The following is a 24,175-nucleotide window of genomic DNA, read 5'->3' on the forward strand; positions in this document are numbered from 1 at the left end:
CGGGAGGCGGGGAGGGAGGGAGGGAGGTAAGGAGGGAGGGAGGGGAGGGAGGGAGGGAAGAATGCCTACTATGTGCCAAGGAAGCAGGGACTATAGTTGACATCTTTAGTAACTGTAGTATTATCCTCATTTTACAGACAGAAACTGAGACATATGATAATGAAGCCAGTCAGAGCTAGGATGTGAATCCACTTATCCTGGTATACTTTCTTCTCCGGATTATTGGTAGCTGAACTCCTCATTGGGAGGGGTGGGAACTGTGAGCTAGTGTTAATCCCAGGATTAGAACTCACTTCTCATGACTCTTAATCCAATGTTTTTTTCCACTGCTCAAAGCTGCCTCCAAGGTCCTTTCCAGCCTATGCACTGCTGTTTTTTAAATTGTTTATAACTCAGAATTTTAAAAAATGAGTGTGAAAATTTGATTTTACATGTAATTGAGAAAAATTAATTTTTTTAGGTTGCTCATAAAAGAATTGATGAGGACAATCCAACAGGGGGTGATTAACAGGAGTTCTTTGAAGGAACCTAGGAGAGGAATCATAATGTGGTCAAGAAACACTATTTATGTGACCTTGGACAAGTTGCTGTCCATTTCTAGTTCTCAGTTTCTTCCTCTGTGAACTGAGGTTGTTCAGACTAGTTGATCTTTAAACCCCTTCTAGCTGAAACACTGTCTAGTTCCAAGAGGAAGGCACATTAGAAAAAGAACATAAACCTTTTTGTCTAACTCAATCTTTGCTCTCTGGTTCCTGCTTTGTTGAGTCAACAAGCATTTAAGTGCCTTCGATGTGGCAGGATAGAAAGAAAGGGGAAAACAGTTCCTGCCCCCCAACTGAGCTGACAAGCTAAATAAAAAATAAAAAACCTCTTAATATTTATAGAGAGCTTTAAGTAGGCTTATATTATATCAAATTCTTATAACAAATATATTATCATCTCCATTTTATCAATGAGTAAACCAAGACTGAGGCAGGTCAAGTGACTTGCCCAGGGTTACATATCTAAGGATCTTGGGCTGAATTTGAACTCAGATCTTCCTGAGTCCAACACTGTCTACCCCACCTTGACTCTCATAAGCCTGTTGTTGCCCTTCCATACTACCCTCTGTGAACTTGGGGTGGGAGAGAGGGGGCAAGGATTTGAGTTGGAGCTTAGCTTATGACCTTTTCAATACTTTGATCCTCTCTAATTCTGTCTCTGATCTTTTTTTCTACAGATTAATGGTCCAGTGAGAGGGGTAGTTAGAAGGAAGGATAGCCAGCAAGGTCAAAGAACTTCCCAGAAATCATGGAAGATGGAGCTATCTTGAGGTGTTGGGATCCCCCAGAGAAGCAGAAATAGATACACTTATAGTGCCTGGCACCTAGGCATTTAAGAGGACCCTGAGGATTAGTTGATTGAAATAAGCAGAAGCTAACTGATCATTTTCCTAGGATGTTGTAGAGAGAATTCCTATATGGTAACGGGCTTGGTCTAGATAATCCAGAGAACTCAGCCCTTTGAAGACCCTGCTGTCACTTACATTCTGAATCCTTTATATTCCCCAAACCCCAAAAATGTTGCATCAGCCTTCCAAGGGATTCTGAAGGAGGTGGGGAAAGCCACTTGTCTAAACTAATTAAAGGAGTCACCCTGGGGAATAGGGGAGGGATGGGTCTCACAACTGCCATGACAGCAGGGATATCAGAAAATATTTGTGGGGACAGCTGGACTCAGTGTTAACCCCTTCCAATGAATGAGAGGATCAGACCTCAAAAATACATGGAAAGGTCTCCCTCTCTATGTCTGCTCACCCACTAAACTCATTCTCTAAATCTTTCTAGAGAAGGGAAGGAGCCAGAAGATTAATCTGGAATCCACATAGTCTCCTCAGAGTGTCAGCATGGATTTTTCTCTTTCTTGAGTCCCAGGGATATTTCCCAGGTCCCTAAGAAAGATGTTTGGCACCCAGGGCCAAAGAAGAAAAATCTTAGTGCTGAAATTTAGGCTTTTAGAATTTAAATTTCCCTCCACCCCCTTTCTCCCCTCAGTCCGTGAAAAGATCTATCTATATCCTTGCCTAGAGTCAGGGAAATGGATCAAATGAGTCCTGGTGGTCCCCCCCCCCTCCCCGCCCCAAATCCTGAGAGCAGATTTCAACCCTCCTTTTATTTATTTATTTTTAAACCCTTACCTTCTGCCTTAGATCTAAGGCAGAAGGTAAGGGTTTAAAAATACTTTGTGTATTGGTTCTAAGGCAGAAGAATTGTAAAGGCTAGGCAATGGGGGTTAAGAGACTTGCCCAGAGTCTCGCAGCAAGAAGTGTCTAAGGTCAGATTTGAACCTAGGACTTCTCATCTCTAGGCCTGGCTCTCAATCCACTGAGCCTCCCAGCAGCTCCCTCGACCCTCCTTTTAGAGCTTAGGTTCCTAGTTTCTCTCTCAAATACAATGACCTTGACTCTGTTAAGTCCCTCAGATCGACTTTCAAATGTCCCCGTAGCAGGGCCCAGCAAAGGTGTCAAGCGCTTCCCTCCTCTCCAGCTATCGCTGGTCCTGCCTTCTGCCTTCCCCTTTCTAGACTCGGGCTGGAGGCTTACCTTGGGCTCGGCTCAGCAGAGATGCTGGCTAGTGTCTGCTCGTTGAGAACTAGCTGTCGCCAGGGGGAAGGCTGAGGTTTTAAGCGAGTGGAGCGTGAGGGACCCTGGGCTCAGGAGCCAAGTCCTGCAGTGAGAGGAATGTGTCGACACAAGCAGCGGGGCGGGGAATGGCTGGCTGCTATTTTGGCAGGTGCTGAGGACCGGGCTGCAGGAATTTGTCCCCCACGCCTTATATGCCCAAGCTATTGTCCAGCTGCTGAGACGGGCTATTTTAAACTAGGGCAGATATGGGGGGACCTGGGAGGGGAGGTGGGTGGAGGCGAGATGGATGTGACACAAGCCAGCTGTCTCTCTTAAGAAGTCTGATAAGCAGATGCGGAGGGCTGGGGCCCCGGGATTTGGGAGGGGCGGGATGGGAGCGGGGTAGGGGGACGGAGAGATTTCAACCTTCCTGAAACCTCCGTCACTGCCCCTGCCATTCTGGACGACGTGGCTGGCCCCGGGCGCCTGCCCTTTGTTGGGGGGAGGGGTGTGCGCAAGGTGACATTCCCGAGGTCTGCATCATACTTGAAATGATATTATTCTGTCGTCTGCTCCCCCATAACTGGCCGTGTGACCTTGAGCAATCTGCCTACTTTGTGGGTCTCGGCTTCTAGGGGTTAGAGCCTTTGGCTACCGGATGGATTAAAAGGGTCCTCAGAGAGAGATCTGCTCTTTCGACATCGCCTTCACAGAGGAGGCAACTGAGTTTTTTCCATTTGTAAAGAGGGATTATACCGTCTGACTCTTCTCCTGAGATCTGTGATGTGGTGGGAAGGAGTGGGGTCCCCAGGGAAGAGAAGAGTGGGTCGGGAGTGGACCCTGATGAAAGGGATCGGGGTTTGGACTCAGGGCAGCATTTCTGAATAGTGGAAGCAATTGGGCCACCGGCAGAACAGACAGCTGGGGTGGGAAGGGGCGTGGCTTGAGCACCTGTTTCCCTGAAGGGCTCTACAGAGAAAGATACACGGGATTGTGGCTGTCAAAAATCGTGAGGGTTGCCTTGATGGGGCTGAACAAGAAGTCTTCTGCGGAGAGAGGCAAGGACAGGTGGCTTTAGAATGAGGGGCTATTGGAACACAGCTTTCTTCATCCTGGCCCATCTCCCTCACTGATCTCTGTCACGACCCAGAATGCCACATAAAACAATAGCAACTGGCATTCCAGATCCTACTTTCCTCTCTAGCTGGAATCAAAGGTACCCAGTTCAAAGGTAATCAGGGATATCTAATGTGGAACCAAAAACAATTTTATTTCAGCACTGGAAAGACAGTCTAAGAGGAATTCTGGGATGCCTAGAAGAAGGAACAGGGCAGTTTCCATCAAAGTCTGCCAAGTGAGGGGAAAGAAGGATGAAGAACAGAATTCTTAGGGCTCATGAGACCAGCTCAAGCTTGAAGTCCACTTCAAATGTCATCTCCTCCACAAAGGCTTCTCTGATCTCCCAATTAAAAAAGATCTCTCTCCTCTCACCTCAGGGAACTTTGTAGTCCTCTTATACATTTCTCATATTCCAATTTTCTTTATACTTATATTTGTACATGCCTCACCTCCTCCTCTTAGAGAACAAGTTCTTTGAGGGCAGGAGCAGATCTTATCTGTCTTTGTAAGTGTTCCTATGCCTAGCTCAGGGCTCTCTGCACTTGTGTCAGTAGGTCAGAGACCCAGGAACATCTAGCCAGGGCCTTGGAAGCCAGCTAAAGGCAGGAACTTTCACCACATTGCAATATGGTGCAATGGAATAAGGATGTTGGGTTTGGGGAAGTCACAGGCTCTTTGGTTCAGTTTCCACATCTACAAAATGAGGGAGTTAGAGACTAGGTGACAGCTAAGGTCCTGTCTAGTTCTAAATCGAGGTTCTCTGCTCTCCCCTCAAGTCCCTAGCTGCATCTCGACTTGGGGTGGGGAGAGTTCAGAAGGCCTCCACTAATCCAGGTCCATTTTGAGGCTGAAACAAGCAAACAATCCAGGCAGGCAGGAACCCCTCTAGGTCAAAATAAACTCCCTTTCTCCCACACCACAGACAGTGCTGGCATACAATGAGCCTTAAAGAAATATCTGCTGGTACACTGAGTGATTGAAGGTGGCTCAGTTCTCCCCCTACTTACCACAGTCCCTGTCACATAGTTAATAATGTTCTTCTGAGCTACTCTCAAGAGTCACACAGGGTCCTGGCCAGTTACCTGAATCCAGAGTGAACACCTTTCCAATACAGCCTCCCTCAAGGCATAACAACGGTCATTAGTTAACTGGATTTTCCACAGAGAGAAAGGAACATGAACATGAATAATCTAAAATAACGGATAAACCAAAGACCAGCACCGAAGAATGTGGCAGGTGCCATGGATTGGTAGAAAGCTGTAAAGTGGCAGTTGAAATGAGGCTTCTAAACATTTTTTGTATTCCTTAAGCACACAGGGGTTAATGTACCAGGTTAAAGGGAGTTGGTTGGTTGGCAGTGAATACCAGCCCTAGTGAATCCACCAAGCGAACAAGCATCACCAAGGTCATAGGGCCCTGGCATTAAATAACATCCACTTTGTATCCTCATCAGGCAGGGCTGACCTTCCAGGATGACTCTGGCCTCTAAGGGGCCCAGCCTACATTTGACTAAGAAGAAAACTGGAAATGGGTGATAATTTCTTTCTTTCTCTCTTCCTTCCTTCCTTTTTCTTCTTTCTTCTTTCTTTCTTTCTTTCTTCCTCCCTCTTCCCTCTTTTCTTTCTCTCTCTCTCTCTTTTTCTTTTTCCTTTAAAAAATAAAACCCTTTACCTTCTGTTTTAGAATCAGTACTGTGTATTGATTGCAAGGGAAAACACTGGTAAGGGCTAGGCAATGAAGGTTAAGCGACTTGCCCAAGATAACACAGCTAGGAAATGTCTGAGGTCACATTTGAACCCAAAATCTCCTGCCCCTAAGCCTAGTTCTCAATCCACCAAGTCATCTTCATGCCCCCAATGAGTGACAATATCAAGAGTACTGATAAGGCTTCCACCCCTGGTTTCATTATCATATTTTAAGGCTTTGGTCCCTATTTAAAATCAAAGAGTTTAAGTTATTATCAGTCTCTTATACCTTCATATGAATGCTATTTATAAGGTCTTTTCCCAAAAGAAGTTTTGGGCAGGGGAGATTAGAGAAAGAGCAGAAGGAGAGTGGCCACCTTAAAGGGGGGTTGAAGGGCTAGTTTGGAGGTGGGGAAGAAACCAAAAACAGGCATCTGAGCATGTCAAAGACAAAATTTCCCCCCTTGCCATGTGGCCCTGGGTAGATAAAAGTGAACAAGATGTCTGGTCTTTGGAGCCAGTGAGGAAACGGGGGAGGGTCATTGATGGGGAATATAGGTAGGGAGACATATCAGAGGTGAGAGGCAATATCAAGGACTCAGTCCTTGTAGGGGGAGAGCCCTGCTAGGAACATTAGTGATGAGCCAGGACTGTGAGAATCATTTTAGACAGAATTCTGAAGATGCCACAACTCATCTGATCCCTGTTAGGACTGTTCTGGCTCTATCTAGTCCCCTTCTTTCCCTCCCAGAGGCCCCACAATGAGCACGATTCATCCCCTGCTCCTTGCTAGACTGGAGATGGTTTGAATGGAGGATAGAGCCTTTGGTCCCTGTCCAGAGTCCTCAAAGGTAGGAGAGCAACTACAGTAAGCTGTAAAGATGCCAACGTGTTCCTGGGACCAATGGTTTCAGCAAAGAAGGAGCTGGGTGAGATTCACCTGGAGTGCCCAGCTCTTTCTCTCTTTTTACCCCTTTTGACAGTGATATTTCTCTCTGGTATTCTTAGGTGCTCCAGGGTCTGAGGCCCAGTCAGTCCTGGCTTTCAGGGGCTAGAAGGGAAACTTCACAGAGGAGTGGTGAGAAGTGAGAACAGCATTGACCAAACACTCAGGGCTGTCATGTAGGCTGCAGATCCAGCCCTTCTCATCTGGGCACCTCTTGTCATAGCTGTGGGGACAAAAGCATTAGAGCATTAGAAATGTGGAAGGGAAGGCTTAGAAGAAAAATCAGCTAGTCCTGCTGTAGTGGTGGTGGGGTGGGGGAGACCCATGAACTTCAGGATTAGAAGGAGGTGCCCACTCCACTTCCAACTCATTACCAAAAGACTTAGTAGCCAAGAACCAAAGTGTCTGCTGGGAAGATTGAAGATGAATTGTGTGGTACCAGCTGAGACTGGGAACACTGAGGAACTCAACTAACCATTTCTCTCTGCTGACCCAATTCACCCAGACATAACAAGAGAGGGAAGATTTCTGGATTTCAAATACTGTATTATATTATATGCAAATAAGCAAAATGGGAGGAAGTAGTGGTAATAATCGCTAACATATAGTGCTTTAAGGTTTGCAGATTCTTTGCATATTTTAATTCATTTGGCCCTTACAACAACCCTATGAAATAGGTACTATTATTATCCCAATTTTACAGATGAGAAAATTGAGGCATAAAAAGCCCAGGGTCGGGGGCAGCTGGGTAGGTGAGTGGATTGAGAGCCAGGCCTAGAGATGGGAGGTCCTAGGTTCAAATCTGGCCTCAGATGCTTCCCAGCTGTGTGGCCCTGGGCAAGTCACTTGACCCCCATTGCCTACCCTTACCACTCTTCAGCCTTGGAGCCAATACACAGTATTAACTCCAAGATGGAAGATAAGGGTTTAAAAAAAAAAAAAAGAAAGAAAACAAAAGAAAAAGCCCAGGGTCACACAAATAGTATGTATCTAAGCCAGGATCACACTCAGGATGTCCTGACTCTAAGTCCAGCCCTCTATCTATTATCCAGAACTCCCTCTTGGCAATTTTACAATACAGAAACAGATATACATATATTCTGCTACTTCGCTACTGAGAAAAGGAAAGGAGGAAGACTTAGGCAGGCATCTGCTTCCTAAAAGGACATCCAGGCAAAGGAGAAATCTCTAGCTGAAGCCAGTGAGATCCCAAATTCAAGCGGTCTTAGGAACCCTTCCTGTTTCCCCTTTATAAAATCTTAGAAGAAAATGTATGTTTTGTAATCTATAATGTAAGGTTTAAATTCTTTTGAGAATAATTTCAGGATAAGGATCTTGCCATCTCCCCAGAATCCAGATGACGAACTTGTTTTGGTGAGGACACATGAAGATGTCTGAAAAGCCTTCACTGTACCATGAAGACCAAAAATTGAACTTTGGGGTGCAGTTGATTGAACTATGGGGAGTTGAAATTGAGTTGTATGTATTGTTTTAAATTGTACACTGTTGTGCCAGTGGGGAACAGCCCCCCAAATTGGTTTTTTGTCAATGCGTCTAATTTTAACCATTTGTTCATCTATTTCTTTTATCCCCAAAATTCCTGAAAAATTTAGAAGTTGCTATTTTTACAGGTCCAGCGAAGAAAAAAGGACTAACCTTTTTTTTTGCCGGACCTCACGGGGAATTGTAAAAAGTAATTTGGGAAATGTATAAAACTACATTTCCCGTGATCCAACATGGTCCAACTGGTTTCCGTTTCTGACGTCTTGACGCAGGGGAGCGCTTAAATCTAGTGGGTTAGGAGGGAGTGGTCTCTCTCTTTGGCGAGTAGGCGATGGCGAGGAAACAGGAAACAAAATGGAGGTGGCGGCAGTTTTGAATGCTTACAAGCGCGTGGTCTAATGATTTTATCTATCAACATGGCTTTAATTAAAATACTAATTTATATATTTATACCAGCCTTTATCATTTTTAATTCTTACACCTTACCTAGACATCTGTGGGAGAGGTGGCTTGCTTTCCCCATGAAGTCTTCTTGGTAGGTGTTGTCTCCTTCCTTAAGTCCTGATGAGAGAACAGTGACTGAGAGAAGGGAAAGGATTCTGGACCTGGCCCAGACCCCAGACCCTGTCTCCCCAATGTGTATCTGGGCTTCAGGATTCCCAGATCCAACCTCTTACTGCCTGGCCTGGTCTCACTGGAGACAACCCCAATTCCTTTAACTCAAAGTCCATCCCATTCACCCCACTGAATTCTGAACCTGTGCTTCAGTCACCTCTAGCTACCTACTAACAGAGAACTCCAAGGCAGTGGCCTTTTCTTGGGTCAGTCCATACTCTGTGGGTTAACAGGAAGGAGTTTAGTACCTGGGAGTCCTGGTCTCCTCCAGCATCCTGGCTTCTGCTAATCCACAGGTTGAGCCGTGAGGTCACCACACCTGAGAGTCTCAGGTCCTCCTAGAAAGAGAGACAGTGAGAGAGAGAGAGAGAGAGAAAGAAAGAGAGAGAGAGAGACAGAGACAGAGACAGAGAGAGAGACAGAGACAGAGACAGAGACAGAGAGACAGACAGAGAGACAGACAGACAGAGACAGAGAGACAGAGAGAGAGAAGAGAGAGAGTCAGAGAGAGATCGAAACTGACTTCTAGGTCACAGGGCACCAAAAAGGCTGAGGTTTAGGGATTCTGGAGACAACATATCCAGACTCTTTCAAAAGAAAGCCAGAATGCTATAGGTTCTGCCTCTTCCTCTTACACACACCTGAGACAGAGTTCTCTTTTTCCCCCCTGGCCCAGGCCCAGGCCACACCTGCAAATCTAAGGAAAGACTTACTCCTTATAGTGCGAATTGATACATGAAGTCAAAAGGGCCTTTCCCCGCTCTCATATCTCACATAATACTTGGTTTTGCCCTCCAATAAACCTGTATGGGATTGTATATTACTGCTTTTTTTTTTTTTTTTTTTGCTAATAGGCAATAAGATTTCTGAGGGCAGAGATGATGTCTTATCTAAATTTCCTATCTTGGTCCAGGACCTAAGGAAAGTGTTTTTTTGGTTTTTTTTAAACCCTTGTACTTCAGTGTATTGTCTCATAGGTGGTAGATTGGTAAGGGTGGGCAATGGGGGTCAAGTGACTTGCCCAGGGTCACACAGCTGGGAAGTGGCTGAGGCCGGGTTTGAACCTAGGACCTCCTGTCTCTAGGCCTGACTCTCACTCCACTGAGCTACCCAGCTGCCCCTAAGGAAAGTGTTTAATTGGTTTTTTATTGTAGTTTTCTAAAACCCTTACCTTTTATCTTAAAAGCAATTCTAAGAATTGGTTCTAAGCCAGAAGAGTAGTAAGGGCTAAGCAATGGGGGTTAAGTGACTTGCATAGGGTCACACAGCTGGGAAGTATCTAAAACTGGAATTGAATTCAGGTCTTCCTGACCTGGGTCTATTCATTGCACCACCTAGCTGCCCTTGTTTTCTTCAAAACTCAGCTAAAGACTACATTCTTAGGTCTTGATCAATGACACATGTAAAACCCAGTCGAATTGCATGTTGGCTATGGGAGAGAGGAGGGAGGAGGGGAGGGAAAGAACATGAATCATGTAACCATGGGAAAAAATTCCTTAATAAAAAAAAATGACTACTTTCTACATAAAGCCCTTATTGACTCCTGCCCTCAGTAAGTTGCTAGCACCTTCTACCTGAATTTACCTATAGTGGTTTTGTATGTGTTTATACATGTACATTTTGTTTCCCATGCTAGACTGAGCCCCTGAAGGTAGGCACTTCTTCATTCTTCACACTGGCTGGCACACAGTAGACACTTCAATAAATGTCAGTTGATTGTTTTAATAATATCTGAAGGACCCTTCAACTCTAATATTTAGAGGTTCTATGAACCTGTCACTTGGACTCTGGAGGACTCAGGGCAAGGTCAGTGAGAACCCTATTTCATTGTCATCTGCAAACATGGTGATTTAGGCAGGGAGGAATCCCAGGTGCTCCTGTCTGCCGATGATATTGTGCTTTTTGGATCAAGCCCTGGAACACTGTAAAGCCTCCCAAAGGAGATTCATGATAATTCAAAATAGTTTAGCCTCTTTATCCAAACAGGAAAAACCAAATAGTTAAAGAATGCCTCTTGCAGAGATTAGATAAGTAGTTAGTTAGTCCATATATATTTGATAAGCACCTACTTGGGCAGCTAGGTGGCTTGGTGGATAGAATGTGGAATCTAGAGCCAGAAAGTCTCATCTTCTTGGGATCAAATCTATTCTTAGGTACTTACTAGCTGTGTGACCTTGAGCAATTCAATTAACTCTGTTTGCCTCAGTTTCCTCATCTGTAAAATGGGCTGGAAATGGCAAACCACTGTAGTATCTCTGCCAAGAAAATCCTAAATGTAGCTATCAAGAGTTAGACTGAATGGTCTGAATAGCCCATTAAGCTGGCCCATCAAAAAATAAAAGCTCAGACTATGGAGAAGCTGAACCCAGACCTAAAGAGCAAGAAATCAGGCTGGATCACCTTTTGGGAACTTAGGCAGAACTTTTAATAACTCCCAAGCTCCCCTCTAAAACAAAGGCCCTTAAAAAAAACTCTTACCTTCTGTCTTAGAATCAATACTAAGTATCAGTTCTTAGGTAGAAGAGCAATAAGGGTGAGGCAATTGGGGTTAAGTGGCTTGCCTAGGGTCACACAACTCTGAGTCTAGATTTGAACCTAGGTCCTCCTAACTCCAGATCTGGCTCTCTACTCACTGAACCACTTAGCTGCCCTTCTTATATTTTTAAATATTGATATTCTTCCTGAATATTTGAGTTGTCTTCCTGTGCTGGTACATGACAGAATCTTGGAGCAGCTCAGTCTCAGAAGAATTAAATTCACCTAACTGGCAATAGAGAGGCACATGGTGGGGATGATTAAACTCTAATAAGAGATGTTGTTGTTTTAGTTTGTCCTTTGTCCTTTGTTTTTCTTTTTTAAACCCTTACCTTCTGTCTTGGAATCAATACTGTGTATTCGTTCCAGGGAAGAAGAGTGATAAGGGCTAGACAATGGGGAGTTAAGTGACTTGCCCAGAGTCACACAGCTGGGAAGTGTCTGAGGCCAGATTTGAATCTAGGACCTCCCTTCTCTAGGCCTGGCTCTCAATCCACAGAGCTACCCCTGTCCTTTGTTTTTGAAGAGGACCAGTGACATCCTGGCTTGATATCTTGACTTGTGAGTGAATTGCATTTAAGTGAGGCAGAGTTGCAGAAAGTCATCAGCCTCACTCTCTCTTCCATAGTCATCCAAGACTAGTGGCAAGACAAGAGTCAGGACAACTGGTGATGGCACAGGATGCAGTGGATGACCTTGGCATCTTCAATGTCTAACCAAACTCTAAGTGCTCTATAGCACCTGCTTCAGCCATCTTTATTGCTGTTGGAACAAATTTTCTTAACCACTCATTCCACCAGGGGAAGTCTTCACATGCTTGGGATAGATACTTCCCTAAATCACCAACGGGTTGGAGGCCTATCAGTTACCCTCAACTTGGTTTAGACCATCTGCCAAGATGGTTCAGCAGACTGTGACTACTGGACATGCTACAGCTTCCTGGAGCCACAGATAATTTAACTTAAATTAGTTAAGTTTAAATGAATTAAATTAAATTAACAGGTAAGAATTAAGTGATGGTTGGAAAATAAAGGTAGTTGAGCAGCCCTGGATAGGACTCAACAAAGCCTCACACTAGAGGTGTTATTCTTCCCTAAACACTTTATATACCCTAGTAAGAGATACAGAATAAAGAAAGAACTAGAAAAGGGTGTAGGTTAATATTTTTAAAAGTCAATAACATGGAACTACCTACATGAAGTTATGAAGAATGAAACTAGCAGAACTAAGAGAACATTTTGTATAGCAACAGAAATATTGTTTGAAGAATGACTTATGGATGTCCACCTCCAGAGGAAGAACTGATAAGTAGAAATAAGTTAGACATAGTTGTATATATGCATATGTCTTTTAGTCAAATGATGCCCTCTTTCATATAGGGAGAGGAGGGGAGAAGGGAAGATACCTGGGAATGTTAATGTAACAAATTAATTAATTTTCTAAAAAGGAGATGGGAAAATCAGAATCAAAGGAATCTAGATTTATAGCTAGAAGGCAATGGAGATAATAGAGCTTGGAGATAATGGAATCCAACTTCTTCATATTATGGATGAGGAAACTGAGGACCAAAGTGACTTGCCTAGGGTTTCACAGCTAGTGTTAAGGGTTAATTTGGGTAGGAGTTTGACAAAAGTGAGGAGAGCTATTTGATAAAACTTAGTTTATTTTGAGAGAAAGTACAGATAGAAAATAGAAAGGAGGAAAAAGAGATTAGCACTCTAATATTTTGTAACTATATTTAAATTCCTAATCTTACCTAAAATTTCTAAAAATAACCCTACTCTAATTGTCTTTGAGGACAGGTTCTTCTCGCCTGGAAAATACCAGACCTAAATTACCTACACTGTCTATCTAAAGTTATTCTCTAACTATCTATCTATGCTAGTAAATAAACAGCTACCACCTACAAATTCCTTAAATCCATTTTTCTATCCCAACTGTCATTAGTAAAAACTGCCAGTTGCAAAGACAGACTCACCTCCTGCTCTCCAGGGCTCCAGAGAGAAAGGAGTCCCAACTCTCAACTGACTCCTTCTTTATATATCCCTTCTCCTAGGTAACGGAATCTTCATGTCTGGCTCACTCTAAAATAAATCTGTCAGTTATTTTGCTCTTACTTAGAAATCCTTCTCCTCTTAAAAAGGAGATTAAGAAAATCCCTACAACATATTCCCCTGAGATACTTTGGGAGATCAGTCTCCCTAATGGATCTTTCAAACAAAAACTATCTTATTCTCTATATTAGAAACAGGTAGAAGTAAAAGAGAGAAAGAAAACAAGCAAAACATATCTTGCAACATGTAAGTCTCAAATTATAAACAATTACAAATATTTACAGTTATAGAATAACCCGATCCTGACTATATGCTACAGTAATAAAAACCTAAAGATATTAATCCAAATTCACCTTATAGTTACTATGTACAAAAACAATACAAGAACATTATATAAATATAATATCCCCCCCGAGATAGGTATAATATCCCCCCTGAGGTGGGTGTTGACCAACACTTATAAACACTTTGTAACACTTTATCATTTACGTATCATTCAGTTATTTTAAATTTTTTCTATAATCCTATAAAAGTATACTAATAATCATTTTAAAACAGAAATCACTGTAACATAGCTTAAATTATACACTTGCCTGTTGGGTATTACTCATTCTATTTCTAAAATTCTATTCTAAAACCAAACTTTTGAGTGCAAGAAAATCAAACCTTTTATTGAAAAGCAAAATATAAGTTTAGGAGTGCAATGTCATTGAAAATAGCATCCAGTCGTAGTAGCCCAGTTTGTAGTCTTATCCTTGATGCATGCAGTCAATCATTTTTGATAAAAGGTACTCTTTTTCACATGAGAACAATGAATCTATGATGTCTTTTCTCCTATTTTGATCACTGGACCCTCCCAGGCTGGCTAAGTTGTTCCAGTATGCTGGAAGTTCTTTACATGTACTGTATCTCTTGAGTTTAAATCATGTAGAGAAAAGTCTATAGGTCCAGATTGCACCATGGCTCCTGATTCTTGAAGTTCTTTTATCTTGATTTGCATATCTCATATATATATATGGCAATAGTATTATCTCCTCCTAACAATGATGTATATACAGGGTTAAATGGTTTTGCATGAATTGGTGGATAACCAAACAGCATCTCAAATGGTGAGATGTTTAGATCTCCCTTTGGCCTGCTTCAAAGGTAGAATAATGCTAAAATAGGGCTTCAGAACATTTCAAATGAGTCTCAGTACATAGTTTGCCAATCATGGCCTTCAAAATTCTCTGTTTATTCTTTCTACTTGCCTTGAGCTCTGTGGGTCGTATGGTACATGAAATTTTGGTGTTATTCCTAAACATGAGCATTTTTGCAATAAAACCGAATCTGTAAACTGAGTTCCCCTGACCAAATCAATCCTTACCAAGAAACCAAAACAAGGTATGATTTCTTTTAGAAGTATTTTGGTAATAAACACCACTGTATTTCTACTTGTTGGAAATGCTTCTTTTGTAATGTCCCGCTTTTGGCATTGTTATGAAATCAATTTGGAGATGTTCAAATGGTGTTTAGGGCCTCCACCAAAAGCTTTTTTGTGAAAGATATGTTGGCTATATGCTTGGCAAGTGAGATAGGCAGCACATACTTTAGAGGTGATGTTTGTTATTCCAAGAGCTATCCATACTTTCTTTACACAATCTACAATGTCTTGGGTTCCAAAATGACTGGTTTTTATGGATGAATTGGCAGATTTGATAAAATGTTCTAGGAAGTATTGGTTTTTCTTTGGATGTCACCCATATACCATTAACCTGTTTTGCCTTAAAGTTTCATTTCCATGTTTTAACCTCTTTTCCATTATATGCAAGGGATAAATCTAATTCAGTGATAATTGCCAAATTTAAGATCAATTTAGGACCTTCTATAGCAGTGAGTTTTGCAGCAACATCTGCTTGGTGGTTTCCTCTTGAAACAGGGTCAGTTCTACCTGTATGAGCAGAGCAATGTACAACAGCCAGGGTTTCAGGTAATTGGAGAGCTGAAAGAACCTCATTGATAATTTTAGCATTTGCAATAGTTTTGCCAGCTGATGTTAAAAATCCCTTTTGAAGACAAAGCCAACAGTGTGGCATATTCCAAAGGCATATTTTGAATCAGTGTGTATTGTTGCTTTCTTGTCTCTTGTGATTATCCAGGCTTATTTTAATGCTATTAATTCTATACCTTGTGCACTTAGATTTGATGATAGTGAAGCTGACCACAGAGTGGCAAATTCTGTGACTACAGCTACACCAGTGTAACCTATACCATTTGTCATGAAGGAAGAACCATCCAGAAGCAAAACTAGATGTGCATTTTCCAAAGGAGTGTCCAGGAGATTTTCACAAGGTTTTTCTGCCATAGGTACAAATGATTTGCAACTATGCAATGTTTCTCCATTGATTGGTAAATCTGGAAGCAAGGTAGCAGGGTTGAGTGTTGTGTAGCATTTTAAAGTGATGTTTTCATTGCCTCATAAAGTTATTTCATATCTTGTAAGTCTTTGGTCTGAGAATGCCTGTGTTCTATGCCTTAGTAATAATGCTTCTACTTCATGGGGACACATTATCGTTAGTGGGCATTCCAATACTAAATCTGCAGATTTTGTTACTAGCAAAGCTGTTGCTGCTATGCCTCTAAGACATGGTGGTGCTCCAGAAGCTACTGAGTCTAGTTGAGCTGAATAATATGCAATTGGATGTTGAACATGTCCTAAAGCTTGTGTTAAAATGCCTGAAGCTACTCTTCTTCATTCATGTACATGCAGAGTGAACAGTATTTTTGTAATCTGGGATGCCTAGAGCAGGAGCAGTCAGGGTAGCCCGTTTTAATTTATTTAGCACTGCTAGGTGTTCTGCATCCAACTTAAGTGGTTCCGTGACTGCATCTTTTGTTAGTGCTATAAGTGGTTTAGTGATTTTCCCATAGCAAGGAATCCATTGCCTACAAAATCCTGTTATTCCCAAAATTGCTCTCAGTTGTCTTTTAGTGGATGGGGCACTCAATTTTTGGATATCTTCAATACGCTTAGGAGAAAGGAAACGGACACCTTCAGCTAAAACAAATCCTAAATACTCCACTTTTGGGAGACACTACTGAACCTTTTTTTTTTTTGAGATCTTGTATAATTCGAACAGGAGATATTTGCTGTCTTCTTGGCATGCTGCGGCATTTGGCAAGGCCAAGAGCAAATCATCCACAGAGTGTATTAAACAGCTCTCCTTAAACTTGATACTTGCCAAATCTTGTGTCAAAATTTGGGAAAATAAAGTTGGACTTTCTACATAACCTTGAGGTAGAAAACACCAAGTATATTGAGACCCTTTCCAGGTGAATGCAAATATGTTTCAGGAATCTTCATGGATGGGTATTGAAAAAAACCAACACAAGAACACACAACTACTACTGTGAAATATTTAGTGGTTCTAGGAATAGAGGAAGTAATAGTTGATGGACTTGGAATAATAACAGGCTATCTTTTGATGAGGTGATTATTAATAGCCCTTAAATCTTGAACAAATCGATAAACAGATTTTCCATTTTTATCTAATTTTGATTTTTAATAGGCAAGATAGATGTATTGTATTTTGTTTTGCAAGGGATTGCTATTTTCTGCTTAATTAAAAAATTGATCACACGGGTAATTCCCTCAATTGCTTCTTTTGATAATTGATATTGAGGAATAGACAGGTGGGTCACCTCTCATTCTAATTTGGACTGAAACAGCTGGTTTAAGCAGGCCTACATTGGTAGAAGTTGTAGCCCAGACAGATTCGGATATATCTGTTGGTATTTTAAAGGTTGGAGTTTTATCCATCTCCTAATTATCTAGAAAGAGTACAGAGAACAAATTTTGAGATTCTTAAGGTAGTTTTAATGTAATATTGCCATCTTGAGTAAATATTATTGTGGCTCTTAATTTATACAAAAGATCTCTCCCCAGTAAATTTATAGGGGAATCAGGCATTAGAAGGAATGAATGTTCCATGGATAAAGGTCCCACAGACACCATTTGTGGTGAAAACTTTTGGACTTCCAAAGGTGTTCCAGATACCCCAGCAACACTAATAGAGTCAATAGAATTACAATTAGAATCAAGTGTACTCATCAGCACAGATCTTGATGCCCCAGTATCTAGAAGACAATCGTATAACGTATTTCCTACTTTCAACTTCATATGTGGTTCATTGCTATCTGGGGGAAAATGGACTAGGATGACTGGTGTAATCATATTGGTGTCTGGAAAATCCAAAATTTCAATCTTTGATTCTAGCATCCTTTCTCCCCTCTCAAACCTTCATAAAAGTCCATGTGTACCTCTCTGAGATTCCTCTCATTGAGGAGGATTTACATTTTGGCTATTATGTAGATGTGCCTCATTTCAGATATATTGTAAAATGTCATTTGCCTCATTTTTGTTATTGGTTCTATCATCCCCATAATTTCCATAATTGTTATTTCTGAAATTGTTTCTGTTACTATTATTTCTAAAATAATTGTTGTTCCTAGAATAGTTATTCCTAAAGTTCCCACCATTATTTCTAAAATCATTAAATATTTGATTGCCGAAATCTGCAATTAAGTGTCCCCTTTTTCTGCATAAGTAACATGTTGGTATTTGGTTTGTATATTCTCACACAGGAGCCATAGCTACCCCAAATTTTGTATCTCTTTTTTCAAACTTTCCCTTTAATACTTTTATCTCCTTTCTTAATGCTTCCACTAAATCATTATCATCATCTTTCTGTTCACGTTCATTATACACATATTCTGCCAATCTTCTTAATTCATCAAGGTCCATATTGATCCAGTTGGGACAACTGGTTTTAAAATAGTCTTTGACCACCTTGCAACAATTTTTCACAAATTGCCTTCTCAATTGTCTAATATCTCTTTCTCTGGTCAAATCTAGGTCTATATATCTTCCTCCCAATTCTATAAGCCGGTCCATGAACTGTGAAGGATTTTCTCCTCTCTCTTGTTTTAGTTTCTCAAATTTTTTCCAGATACCTCGTTTCTCAGAATTTATTCTCATTGACATAATTACTGACTTCCTTGCTTGATACAATCTCCAATAGTCCTTTTCATTATTAAAATCCCAATGAGGGTCAGTCAGAGGCCAGTGAAGTGGAACCAAAACTGCATGAGTAAACCTGATAACCTCATCCTTTTCCCTTTTTGTTAGCAATTCATTTAGCAAATGCTCAAAATCAATCCATGTTGGATCAAATTGTTGGCATATGGTTTCCAGCTTTTCGATAACAGCTATGGGATCCTCCTCAAAAGAAGGAGTACTCCGCTTAAATCCCTCAATATCCTGAGGGGTAAATGGTCGTTGATGTCTGTTAACTAGGTCTTTTGGAGGATTAAAGGTTTGTACTTCTCTTAAGGGGAGTAGGCTTGTATCTTCTTTCTCTTGGGTTTTTGCTTTCGCTGCCTTGGTGGAAGAAGTAGAAACAGTAGGAGAGACAGGTTGGCTAAAGTGAGAGATAGTTGTACTCAGCTGAGAAACAGTATTGGCCAAATGAGAGATGCGATCTTTAAGGTGCAAAGCTTTAGAGAGAGTTTCATCATGTTGAGAAATAGTTTTGACCATTTGAGAGATGCAGTCTTCGAGGTATGCAACTGTAGAGATACTTTCATTCTGTTGAGAAATAGTTTTGGCCATTTAAGAGAAGCAGTCTTCAAGGTATACAACTTTAGTTTCCATTAAGCTATCTTTCAGCTGTTTCCTTTTCTTAGAAAGGATTAGACCAAATATTTGGTAAATTTGGTATCCTTGAAGTAATCCTGTCAGAATAAATACTACCACAAATGGTAATAACTGGAGACAATCTAAAACTGTGAGATGTAAGATCTCAGTAAAGTTCCCCAGTAGTGTGAGTTGCTTGAGATAGATAGGAACCTCCTCCTTCACTACCTGTACCATGATATCTAGCATCATGGTTACTTGCCTAAATTTGAAAAGGAACAGAAGGTTAACAGATTAATAAAACTCCTACCTAGCTTGCCAGGCTGTTAAGAGTTAATTTTGGTAGGAGTTTGACAAAAGTGAGAAGAGCAGTTTGATAAAACACTTAGTTAATTTTGAGAGGAAGTACAGATAGAAAATAGAAAGAAGAAAAGAGAATAGCACTCTAATATCTTATAACTATACTTAAATTCCTAATCCTACCTAAAATTTCTAAAAACACTATTCTAATTGTCTTTGAAAACAGGTTCTTCTTGCCTGGCAAATACCAGACCTAAACTACCTACACTGTCTATCTAAAGTTATTCTCTAACTAACTATCTATGCTAGTAAATAAAGTTACCACCTACAAACTCCTTAAATCCATTTTTTCTATCCCAACTGTCATTAGTAAAAAGTGCCAGTTGCAGACAAAGACAGACTGACTTCCTGCTCTCTAGGGCTCCCAACTCTCAACTATCTCCTTCTTTATATGTCCCTTCTCCTAGGTAACAGAATCTTCATGTCTGGCTCACTCTAAAAGAAACCTGTCAGTTATTTTGCTCTTACTTAGAAATCCTTCTCCTCTTAAAGAGACAGAGGGAGATTAAGAAAATCCCTTCAACACTAGTAAATATCTAATCAGAATTCAAACCCAGATCTTCTTGCCTATAAATCTAATCCTCTATGTATTCCTTCTTCCCCACTATGCCTGCCTTGGAATCAGGACTGTTCCAGAACATGCAAGAGATACGGTCACCATAAGCAACTACGACACTTCTGGGGTTGTGGGAAGAAGAGGAACCCAAGGAAGGTATTTCTTGCCCCAGTTCTCCACTCCAAGAAGGATCCCAGGTAGAGGAGAAATCTAGGCAGAGAGATACCTGGTATGAATCTTCCCTACCTTTCTGCTCAGAGGTGGCTCAGCTCTGCTGTTCCTGACTTGCTCTTTCTCAAAGAGGCTCCGCTTGCTGGCCACCCCAACAGGGGCCACGAAGAACTCAGTCCTGGAAGAGCCTGGAGACTTAACAGATTCTGACCTCTGGGAACAGAGAAAACAGAAATCCTCAGTTACTCTGAAGCAAGGATGGACCAGTAGGACATGGGTCCAGGGGTGGGAAGGGATGAAAGTGAGAAGGAAAAAGAGGATAAGTCCATTAAGTGTCAGGGACTTGGGCATAAAGGAGGCCAGGCCCCCCTCCCTTACTCCAGTTTTTTTCTTCCACCTATACATCTGGATTCCTCCTGGGCTCTTCCCTTCTCCCCCCTCCCCATTTGGACCTATTTCCACCCACTCACCTGTATAGCTGTATGGTATCTCTCCAACTTCTCCCCCAACTTGACTGTATTGCTCGGGAGCCTCACACTGGCACTGGAAGGAAGAGCAAGAAGAGGAAGGCATGGCAGGAGAAAAGAGTTGGTTAGAAGCTCCACCAAGATCAAGTCTCTGACCTAAGCCCCTAGGAATGGGGGGTGGGGGTGGGGGTAGGGTAAGAGTGTAGAAGACAACTTTCTGATCAACTAGTCTCTCTCACCCTCTCCTCTCCCCAGAGGGCTGGGATCATTAAGAGGGCAGTTGTGCTCCCAGCCTGCCACCTGGTGCCAGAGATGGGCACTTCAGTGATTCTGTTGATTTTTACTCCATCCCACCTCCATCTGAAGATGATATCTGGCTCAGCTTCTTCTGGTCGGTGCCCCCACTGCCCAAGCAACCTACTGAGAACACTGATTACATAGGAAAAAAGACTGAGGACAAGGGACATTCTTGGAATGGGAGGCCCCCAGTATAAAGCATGCTGTGCTCAGTTGGCTGGAGAGGAATCTGTTCCATTTGTCCTTTAGGAGTGAGGGAGAGGGAGAAATAAAGAGAACAATATGTCTTTGGCTTTTTCTTTAATGTATGTGCCCATCAGATTGGGAACTCCTTGAAAGGGGTGGGGCTGTATTTCCAGTACCACACAGAGAGCTTCTTAAGGACAGGAGGAGGGCATCCTCCATCAGAGAGGGAATTTTCCAAGAACAAAGGTCATATTTCCCCCTTATTTTGCATCCACCACTTTCCATGTCTTAAGCAGAGTGACTGGTCTGTCCCCACCAAAAATCCCAAACCCCATAGCAGACCAGGAGACTTCTCCTTGGGCCAGAGGGCACAAGCCAGAAATGAATAAGCCTTTGGTAGAATCCAAGGATTCTATCTAAGGGTTTTTTCTTAACTGTCCCTGGGGCATGACAAGCCTTCCAAGTTTCCTGCTTCATTCCTTCCTGGCTCTCCTCAAAATCCTCTTTTATGCAATAAGCTTTCTCCTCTTTCCATTTCTGTCTAGCCTTCCTCAAAATTTCCTTTTAGATTGATCTCCCTATTGACCAGATATGCAACCCTCCCAATCTTCTCCTATCCGCCAGCCCTAGGGACCACTGGGCAGCCCACCTATAGTTCTCAAAGCAGAACTATACCCCCACCTTCAAGCTATAACTTGTCAAACCCTTCACTAAAGAAGGGAGGAAGGATTCTATTCTGAATAGGACAGGAAGGGCCCTGAGTGAAGAACTTCAAGACCAGGGAACAAAAGGAAATACCCTCTTCAGACTATGGCAATAAATTCTGAGAATCCATTGGCTCAAGAAGTCCATCAGGTGGCATAAGCTAGTTTTCCTTATTTATAGATCTGTGATTGCATTGCTCCTCTGCTCAAAAACCTTTAATGGCTCTCATCTTCCAATGGAAGTATAGAGAAAAGAACCCCATGGAGGATATTGACTTTAAATGATCACCCTAGTGCAAATACCAATAATATGGAAATAGGTCCTAATCAATGACATGTGCAAAACCCAGTGGAACTGTGTGTCAGCTATGGGAAGGGGGTGGGGGAAGGGGAGGGAAAGAACATGAGTCTTATAACCATGGAAAAGTGTTCTGGATTAATCAATTAAATACAATTTTTTTTTTAAACCCTTACCTTCCATCTTGGAGTCAATACTGTGTATTGGCTCCAAGGCAGAAGAGTGGTAAGGGTAGGCAATGGGGGTCAAGTGACTTGCCCAGGGTCACACAGCTGGGAAGTGTCTGAGGCCAGATTTGAACCTAGGACCTCCCATCTCTAGGCCTGGCTCTCAATCCACTGAGCTACCGAGCTGCCCCCAATTAAATACAATTTTAAAAAAAGAACCCTATGGAGTCTAAAACCTGGGCTTGAGCTCTGGCTCTAGCTTTTTAACATAACATCCTTCATGCTCAGTTTTGATATCTGTAAAATGAGTATGATAATAATGTCATACTACATGACTCATGGAATTGTGAGGAATCATGTGTGTAAACTATGAAGTTAGTACTCCATATATACTATTATTATTATAAATGGGTAGCTAGGTGGCGCTGATAGAGTGCTAGATTCATCTTCCAGAGTTCAAATATGGCCTCAGGCAAGTACCAGTTGTGTAACCCTGGAGTCTTTGTTTGCCTCAGTTTCCTCATCTGTAAAATGAGCTGGAGAAGGAAATGGTAAACCACAATAGTATCTTTGTCAATTAAACCCCAAAGAGGATCACAAAGAGTAGGGCATGACTGAAGCCAATGAACAACAAAATTATTATAAATAAAATCAAAATTTCTTTCAAGGCCTTCTATAAGCTGCCACCACCTTACTTTTCCAGTCTTATTTCATCTATTTCCCAATATGCTGTGGGGAGGCGTCCAGGCCACAGGTCCTCCAACTATTGCACAGTCCTGAATTCATACATTTGCTTTTATTTGTTCTCTATTTCTGGAATGTTCTTTTCACCCCACATTCCTACCCATTCTTTGAAGTCCAGTTCAAATAGTATCTCTGAATCCCCTCCTCCTCTGAAGCCAATAATGATTATAGGATCATAGATTTAGAGGCTCTCTGGCAAACTGAATCCAAGTGAAGCTCAGTAACTTCTAGACTGTAAGGGTGAGGGCAGGTACAGTGCCTCGGTTAATCTTTGCATCCCTTTAAACTTCTAGCACAGTGCTCTTACACACTGCAGGAGTTTAATAAGTGTTTATTGACATTGCTGAAGTTGATTCCAAAAGAATCAGAGAATCAGAGAGAATGCCTAAGAAATATACTTTTTCTTCAAAGTGACATTGGAGAGAACAAGCAGACCCTCCCCCTGCATATCTATGAACAACAGAATCCTGGTCTGAATGAACTAGATCCAGTAATGATTATTCTTGTGTCACATGGTGTTCTTAAGGAACCATCATCTTTCTCTTCCCATCTATGCTCATTGATGTCCCTATCTGGGCTGCCCTCACACTCTTTAAATCCTATTCAATTTTCAAAGCCCAGTTCAAGTTCCTTCCTTCCCAAGAAGTCTTCCCAGAGTATGACAGTCTACAGTGGCTTCTTGTCTTCTGTGACTTCCTTTAAGGTTTATTCTCAGAATCATTTCTTTCATCACTGTGAGCTTTGTCTCTCTAGATTCATTGAGTATAGGGTTCATATCTTGGCCTTCTCTCATAATCTCATGCAAAGCTAGGCACAGAAGAAGAGCTTAGTAGATACTTATTGAATAAAATTGAATAAAAGAGGGCAGACCCTCCCCAAATCCTTACCTACGGGTAAACGTTGTCTCTGAGTTTTCTTTCCTAGGACTCATCTGGAAAGAGAAATAAATTTTGTTGGTGAAGAAAGAATCCACCTTAAGGAGAGTGAGTCTCAAACATTTCTATTACTATTTGTCTACCTCTTATTCTCATGCCTATGTATATTACCTCTTTGTTTAAAAGAAAAACTTGACCAAATATTCATAAAACTCAATGGGAAAAGCAGCTTTCATTGTCTATCCCAAATGCTGATCTAATTAGAGTAAGGCTAGGAGCCTCAGTGGTAATGGAACTCAGATAATAAGGCAATGTTGAGAAAAGAATGTTGTTGCTCTTACTCCTAACCTTCCTCTGGGCTGGGGAAAGTTCTGTGGGAGTTTCTGTGGGGGGTGATGGGGCAAGAGAAGCTCTGTGGTAGGGGGTTAAAAGGTGGGAAGGCTTAAAGATTTAGAGATCTTCTGGAAAGTATAAGTTATAGGGTTAGAGTTTACAATGAGTAAAAATGAATTAAAGTATTAATAATCTAATTATAGATTGAGTTGTTTTGCATGATTATAAATTATAACATAGTACTTTGCTAAACAATAAAAATTATTCATGATAATACTTGACAT

The 24,175-nt window shown here is 41.6% G+C and overlaps 2 protein-coding genes across 6 annotated transcripts in view; both read right to left on the bottom strand.

Moving 5' to 3' along the window:
• Window positions 1-2,821, bottom strand: part of TNNT2 (troponin T2, cardiac type) — a 36,363-nt gene extending 33,542 nt beyond the window's left edge. For 2 of the 5 annotated variants that reach the window (XM_044676075.1, XM_044676074.1), the window contains exon 1: window positions 2,582-2,821. The gene's annotated coding sequence lies outside the window, so the exon portion shown is untranslated. The remainder of the gene's footprint in view (window positions 1-2,581) is intronic. The other 3 variants (XM_044676071.1, XM_044676070.1, XM_044676073.1) reach the window with 3 other exon arrangements.
• Window positions 2,822-5,491: 2,670 nt separating this feature from the next.
• LAD1 (ladinin 1) overlaps window positions 5,492-24,175 on the bottom strand; it is a 44,964-nt gene continuing 26,280 nt past the window's right edge. Inside the window, exons 5-10 of the mRNA XM_044673642.1 lie at window positions 23,571-23,614; window positions 20,291-20,363; window positions 19,896-20,033; window positions 8,719-8,808; window positions 8,342-8,416; window positions 5,492-6,575 (exon numbers count right to left, since the gene is read on the bottom strand). Coding sequence (XP_044529577.1) covers window positions 8,342-8,416; window positions 8,719-8,808; window positions 19,896-20,033; window positions 20,291-20,363; window positions 23,571-23,614 — 420 coding nt within the window. The 3' untranslated portion in view covers window positions 5,492-6,575. The remainder of the gene's footprint in view (window positions 6,576-8,341; window positions 8,417-8,718; window positions 8,809-19,895; window positions 20,034-20,290; window positions 20,364-23,570; window positions 23,615-24,175) is intronic.

The sequence above is a fragment of the Gracilinanus agilis genome, chromosome 4, assembly GCF_016433145.1.
Source record: "Gracilinanus agilis isolate LMUSP501 chromosome 4, AgileGrace, whole genome shotgun sequence".
NCBI classification, from domain to species: Eukaryota; Metazoa; Chordata; class Mammalia; order Didelphimorphia; family Didelphidae; genus Gracilinanus; species Gracilinanus agilis.